At 43.7% G+C, this 7,246-nt stretch overlaps 1 protein-coding gene across 1 annotated transcript in view; it reads left to right on the top strand.

Annotated features, from left to right (window-relative positions):
* Positions 1-193: 193 nt before the first annotated feature.
* Positions 194-7,246, top strand: part of slc25a44a (solute carrier family 25 member 44a) — a 33,192-nt gene continuing 26,139 nt past the window's right edge. Inside the window, exons 1-2 of the mRNA XM_043680157.1 lie at positions 194-424; positions 1,785-2,441. Of these exons, the coding sequence (XP_043536092.1) occupies positions 1,820-2,441 (622 nt within the window). The 5' untranslated portion in view covers positions 194-424; positions 1,785-1,819. The remainder of the gene's footprint in view (positions 425-1,784; positions 2,442-7,246) is intronic.

The following is a 7,246-nucleotide window of genomic DNA, read 5'->3' as shown; positions in this document are numbered from 1 at the left end:
CTGCCTTTATTCCTGATGAAGGGCTTTTGCCCAAAATGTCGATTTTACTGCTCCTTGGATGTTGCCTGAACTGCTGTGCTTTTCCAGCACCACTAATCCAGAATCTGGTTTCCAGCATCTGCAGTCATTGTTTTTACCGGGTGTTTACTTGTGTCTTTCAGATGAAAATTTGTAATCCTGGGGTGGGATCAGTTCCCACTAGCGTTTATAAAGCGTTACCAGTTCCTCAAAGGAATGTATGATTTAGATCAACCTGAGAAGTTCTTGGTTTTTCTGTGACCTATAAGAAATGATCCTATACCACATGGAGAAATTCCCCATTCCTGGTGATCCCTGTCTACAGGAGTTGAAACCAACTTTCACCAAGTTCACTTGACCAAGCATTTTATACAGGACGTTGACATTAGCAAATTAATTTGTAAAGGTAAAGCTTCTTTTGTTGATGGTTTAATTATGGGATGTTCAGAGCATATGAACGACATAGCTTTGGCCTCCTTTCACACCCAGAGGTTATATCCAAGCCTCATTGCTCTAAGCTGGGATGCTGAATTGCATGTGTGGTTTGGGAGGTCAGGTTGTCATTGAGTTTTAGAAATGGCATATTTACCCAGAGGAAAGTAGCTCTGTATCTTTTGAGATCATGTTGATCCAAATGCTGGCAGATAAAGAAACTGGGATATCACTTGTCCAAATTATTAGTTTTGCTAACTCAGACACCACTGGTGTTGTCACAAGTGTGTTGTCACATTTGCTTATTCAAGGAATGACATAAACAGGTTTTCTTTAAGGTTATTGTGCATTATAACTTTAAATGACAATTTCTCTTTGACTGCAAAGTCAAGTGATTGCTTAGTCCTATATCTTTGCATGTAAGAGTACAGTTAGTGGTGCTGAAATCTTTGAAATGAATAGGAAGCATGAAATTGAGTACGGCTTGCATCACAGTGAATGGACATGAGTTCATCATGCTTGATTTCCATAACAAAAACAGAATTGCTGGAGAAACTCAGCAGATTTGGCAGCATCTGTGGAGAGAAAGCAAAGTCAACATTTCAGGTTCAGTGACCCTTCATCAGAACAATGATTTCCATGCCTGGGTTTCCACAGCTATTAAATCTAATGTCTCTACAAAGACCTTGTTTAACGTTGGGACAAAACAGTACTTGGATAAGTGAGGGAAAATAAATGGGAGAATGTTGCTCATCCATTTATGGCCTCTAATTGCTGTGTTGTTAACTATGTGAATTTTGATAAGACCAGCTAGGGTTGTGAGACCTTTCACAGTTGAATAAGCTGTTGTCACTTTCATTCGCAATTCACACATTGACACTGATCACTTGGAGGACAAACCACAAATGGAATCTGCACTGACGTAAAGTGACACCTTGTAAGGGGAGAAAATATTGACATAGGAGCTCTGTACCGGTAGGCCTTTCGTTCTCATCAGTTGGTACAATACATTATTTTGTGTTAATTTTGGATGTTGTTCAAATTATATGCACAAAGGGAGCTTTTGTGTCCTGGAGGGTATGGGCATAGTCATACAGACCTGCAGCACAAAACACCCCTTGGGGCCATCAAGTCTGCACCAATCAAAATGATCACCTAACTATTCTAATCCCATTTTCTAACACTTGGCCCTTAAGGAAGTAAATTCATTATCATTACATAGAGTTTTGTATACATCATGGGAAGAAAATAACTTAAGAATTTATGAAGGGGATAAAGTCAACTTGATAACATTAGCAATTCTGAAACTAAGAACCCTTCCTGACCTTTCGCAGGCTACTTTCGATTTCAACTGCATCAGTTATCAAAAATGCAAGAAAAGCGAAATGTTCAGATAATCGAATGGGATGACTTGGACAAGAAAAAATTCTACTGTATTGGTGTTTTGATGACTCTGTCTTTGCGGCTTACAGTGTATCCAGCTGCACTAATTAGGACAAGGCTTCAGGTACAAAAGGGGAAGAGTTATTACCACGGCACTTTTGACGCATTCATTAAAATCCTACGAGCCGAAGGCATACGAGGACTTTACAGAGGATTTCTGGTGAACACATTGACCCTAATCTCTGGCCAAGGATATATTACAACCTACGAGCTGGTACGTGTCTATGTGGCCAACTACAGCAATAGTAATGCTGTTAAGTCACTTGTAGCGGGAGGCGCAGCATCACTTGTGGCACAGAGCATTATTGTGCCTATTGATATCATATCGCAGCACCTGATGGTTGCAGGCCACAAAGGGAACCTGGGCAGGTTCAAGCTGTCATCAAATGATAGAAAATACAAACAAGCATTCGGACAAACTCAGGAAGTTGTCACTCAAATTTTCAGGCTTGACGGCCCAAAAGGATTTTACAGAGGATATTTAGCTTCTTTGATGACGTACATTCCTAACAGTGCCATCTGGTGGCCTTTTTATCACTTCTATGCAGGTATGTAAGACTATCTTTCTCTCCCTATCATGAACCTCAGCTACTCGTGTTATATCCGAGCCTTAAAATAAATTACTGAGCACAAGTAATCTGAAAGAAGAGCTTTTATTTTGTACTTGTGTATGTTGTAATTTACTACAATCTAAAATAAGTTCTGCTCATTGGCAAATTCGAGTTTGTTCAGATATTGTATTATGATTAAGGCCACATTCCAAAATTTAGTGGCTTCACTCAGGCTTGATTTATCACAAGATTGAATATAGCATAACGTGTTTACAGTAATTTGGTAACCACAGTACATTGATAATTTCTAACCAACCTGTTCAGAGATGTTATTACACATCTCTGGTGCAAGTGGGACTAGAACCTGGACCTCCTGACCTAGAGGTGGATGCACTGTCACAGGACCCATAGGATCTCTGATAACCACGGTACAATAAACTTTAGAGAATTAAATAGGCAATTAGAGTTAGTCAGAGGGTTAGGAGAGGCAGCCAGGTGTTTGGGAGAGATGATGATGAGGATTGGGGCTTTGCCAGATGGCAGGGGACGTTGGGTTTTGGGGCAGTGTAGGGAGCGGTGTCCTGGATCATCAAGTACTGAGGAGGGAGGATTTATAGTGGGCAGGAATTGATGGCATGTGAGTTAGGTATTCGGGGAGTCATTGAGGGTACTTAAGGCAGAGATAGATAGGTAAGAGGATCAAAGACTCAAAACGTGACATCACTTGTCTGCACAGGAACCAATTTGAGTGAGTAGTGTCTGGGGAGAGATAAAGTCTTAACTTTTTGTAGTTATAGTCTACTAGGAATAGAAAGTGGGTGAGAGAGAGAGTTTGGTGACTAGTGGGTAAGGTTGTGTAATCAGTTCCTGCATTATTATAGTTGATTAGGTTGATTTAACCAAATAAGGCTCACAATGCCAGGAGGGACTCAGTCCCATGAAATGCATGTCCCTCAATATGTTGACAGTCTATGACACTTCCAGTGTCTGTGGTGACTACGTATGGAGGAAGTGTGTTCATGGAATCCCTATCATGCAGTTCAGCTACAACTAGCAGTTTGCTGCATGGAGCACCTAGAGCTGTGGGTGAACTCACTATGGAACATACATGAGGCAGAGAATGTCATGGATAGCACATTTAGCAAGTTTGCCACACCACCAGTAAGGACTACACAGAGAATAGTTGGGTGACCTCCAGGAAAACAAGTAAACGTGGACAAGGAATGCAGGAGTCCCTTTTGTCATTCCCCTTTCAAACAGAAATCCTGTTTTGGATACTGTTATGAGAGATATGGGGCAGATGTCAGAGGTAGTTTTTTTGCTCAGAGAGTAGTAAGGGTGTGGAATGCCCTGCCTGCAACTGTAGTAGACTCGCCAACTTTAAGGGCATTTAAATGGTCATTGGATAAACATATGGATGATAATGGAGTAGTGTAGGATAGATGGACTTCAGATGGATTCACAGGCCGAAGGGCCTGTACTGCGTTGTAATGTTCTGTGTTTTATTTTCTATGCTGTAGGGAGTTGGCCCTCAGGGGAAAGCAGCAACGGTGGCACCATGACAGACACTGTTGTACAGCAAGGAAAGTCAGAGTGCAGGCAGGCTATAATGATAGGGATTGTCCATTCGAAGGCACAGACCTTTCTGTGGCTGTGAGCAAGATTCCAGGATGGTGTGTTGCCTGTATGGTGCCAGGGTCAAGGATGTCTCTGAGTGGACATAAGATGTTTTGAAGGGAGAAGGTGAGCCAGAGGTTGAGGTCCATATTGGTACTAAAGACATAGGCAGAAAGAAAGATGAGGACCTGCAAAGGGAGTTCAGGGAATTAGAAAGAAACGCGACTCTAGAGATGTAATCTCAGGAGTACTTTCTGTGCCATGTGCCAGTGAGGCCAGGAAGAGGAAGGTAGCCATGTATTTAACTGTACCGAAGAGATTGTGTAGGAGGAAGGGCTTCTGGGCTGGTGGACCCTGTTGAAGAAGGATGGTAGAACCTACACTAGAGAGGCACTAATATCCTGGTAGGAAGGTTTGCTGATGCCACTTGAGGGGGGTTATATTTGTGTGACGGGAGCCAGAGCAGTAGGTCAGCAAGTAAAATGACCAAGGAGGAGTCAGAGACTAAGGCCAGTTAGACCAAGATGAAGAAGATATGGAAAAACTACTGAACACGGCAGGACTGGTGGTCTGAGAAGTATTTGTTTTAATGTGAGGAATATAATAGGTAAGGCAGATGAACTGAGAAAAAAAGCAAATTACTGCGGATGCTGGAATCTGAAACCAAAAGAGAAAATGCTGGAAAATCTCAGCATGTCTGGCAGCATCGGTAAGGCGAGAAAAGAGCTGATGTTTCAAGTCTAACTGACCCTTTGTCAAAGCTAAAAAAAGGGGAGAAATATTTGTACGAGGCTGAGAGAAGGCTGGGCGGCACGGTGGCACAGTGGTTAGCACTGCTGCCTCACAGCGCCAGAGTCCGGGGTCCGGGGTTCAATTCCCGCCTCAGGCGATTGACTGTGTGGAGTTTGCACGTTCTCCCCGTATCTGCGTGGGTTTCCTCCGGGTGCTCCGGTTTCCTCCCACAGTCCAAAGATGTGCAGGTCAGGTGAATTGGCCATACTAAATTGCCCGTAGTGTTAGGTTAGGGGTATGTGTGGGTTGCCGCTTCGGCGGGTCGGTGTGGACTTGTTGGGCCGAAGGGCCTGTTTCCACACTGTAATGTAATCTAATCTAAAATCTAAAGGTGAGTCATGGCTCCAGAAGCAAAGGTAGCAATAAAGAGATGATAATGACAGTGCATAGAGAGATTATAGAGAGATTAGGAGCTGTGAATGACCAAGGCTGAAGCCAGTGCTATGTGGCAAAATATGTGGGGGGGAGGGGTGAACCAGCGGTAAAATGGAAAACAGGGGAGAAGGGTAGCAAAGGGGGAAGAGGAGAAGAAAAAGGGTGATGAGAGAGTGGGGAGCTAGAGAAAGAGAGAGAATAAAGAAATAAGAGGTACAGAACAGTGAAAACAGAATTGAAAAAGATAAATAAAATAAATGAAATAAGATTATCTGAAGTTGTTGAATTCAATGTTGAGACCGGCAGGCTGTAACTTGCCTAGTCGGAAGATGAGATGCTGTTCCTCCAGTTTGTGCTCAGCTTCACTGGAACATTACAGCAGGCCAAGGACAGATATGTGGGCATGGGAGCAGGATTGTGTGTTGAAGTAGCAAGCCACGGGAAGGTCCGGGACCTGATTGCGTACAGACCGAAGGTGCTCAGCGAAGTGATCACCCAGTCGGCATTTTGTCTCTCCAATATAGAGGAGACCACATTGGGAGCAACGAATGCAATAGACCAAAGTGAAAGAGGTACAAGTGAAACGCTGCTTAATCTGTCTGGGGCCTTGGATGGTGAGCATGGAAGAGGTAAAGGGGCAGGTGTTGCATCTTCTGCGATTGCATGGGAAGGTGCTGTAGTGATGGGAGAGGCGTTAGATGTGATGGGAAGGTGCCGTGTGTGATGGGAGAGGTGTTAGGTGTGATGGAGGAGTGGACTAGGTTGTCCCGGAGGGAACGATCTCTGCGGAATGCAGACAGGGGGAGGGAAGGGAAGATGTGTTTAGTGGTGGTGTCGTGTTGGAGTTGGCGAAAATGGCGGACGATTATTCTTTGCATGTGAAGGCTGATGGGGTGAAAGGTGAGAACAAGAGGGATCCTATCCTTGTTCTGGGAAGGGAGGGAGGGGGTGAGGGTCGTGGCGTGGGAGATGGACCGCATGCTGTCGAGAGCCCTGTCAAATGAGTGGATTCTGGGTAATCCAAGATGGAGGACGGGAAAAATTTCTGGCTGTAAGAGCTGCTCCTTTTTTTGAGATATTTTAGGTGTTGGAGGTGATTTCCTTGAATTCCAGGAGCAGCAATTACTATTTTATATGTTGCATTGTTTTGGAACTTTGGAAAAAAAAGTCAAAACAACAGCAGTTTAAAAGGGAGAAGAGCAGACAAAGGAAGCACATGGTGAGGACAGTGCAGGAGGGAGAGAGGGAGAGAGAGAGAGAACCTGCACAGTTACTGCCTTTGCTGTTTGAATTTGTGTATCGCTGGACATCGGGCTGCATCTGGGAAAATTAACAAACAGTGAAATTCACAACTAATCTTGGAGGAACTCTTGGGCGAAGTTCACAGCACAGAATCTTGGAGGAACCTTGGGCGAAGTTCACAGCACAGAGTCAGATAAGTTAATTGTTGTTTTAAGTCTGTCCTAGAGAAACGCTGCAGTAGTGGGTACAGTGGATTCTTTCTTGATTATATGTTTTTGGAGGTAAGTCTCTTGATTAAACTGAAAATATAAGCCATAGCTATTAATTTAACCTGTGGCAGTGTTTGTAGAGGAATAAGACGGTGTTATTTTCTGGATCTGTAGATTGTGAAGGAGGAAAAATGGCCTTTGCAATGATATGTACTTCTTGTCAGATGTGGGAGTTTAAAGAGAGTTTAAGGGTTACTGCGAATTATATCTGCCATAAATGCTGTTGGATGCGAATCTTATCAGATGAAGTGGATCGGTTGGAGAGACAGATAGAAGCGACGAGGATTTTGCAACAGCAACAGTATGTGATGGATGGCAGTTCTAGAAAGGGGGGGAATGTCTCAGATACAGTCACATAGATGGGTTAACTCCAGGAAGGGTAAGAGAGGTAGGCAGCTAGTGCAGGAGTCTTTTGTGGATATACCCATTTCAAACAGGTATGCTGTTTTGGAAAATGTAGGGGGTGATGGATTCTCAGGGAAGAAGGGCCTGTGCCCGAAACGTCGA

The sequence above is a fragment of the Chiloscyllium plagiosum genome, chromosome 40 (assembly GCF_004010195.1).
Source record: "Chiloscyllium plagiosum isolate BGI_BamShark_2017 chromosome 40, ASM401019v2, whole genome shotgun sequence".
Lineage (NCBI taxonomy): Eukaryota > Metazoa > Chordata > Chondrichthyes > Orectolobiformes > Hemiscylliidae > Chiloscyllium > Chiloscyllium plagiosum.
The sequence above is the reverse complement of the archived record's forward strand: the minus strand, read 5'-3'. Positions and strand labels throughout refer to the sequence as shown.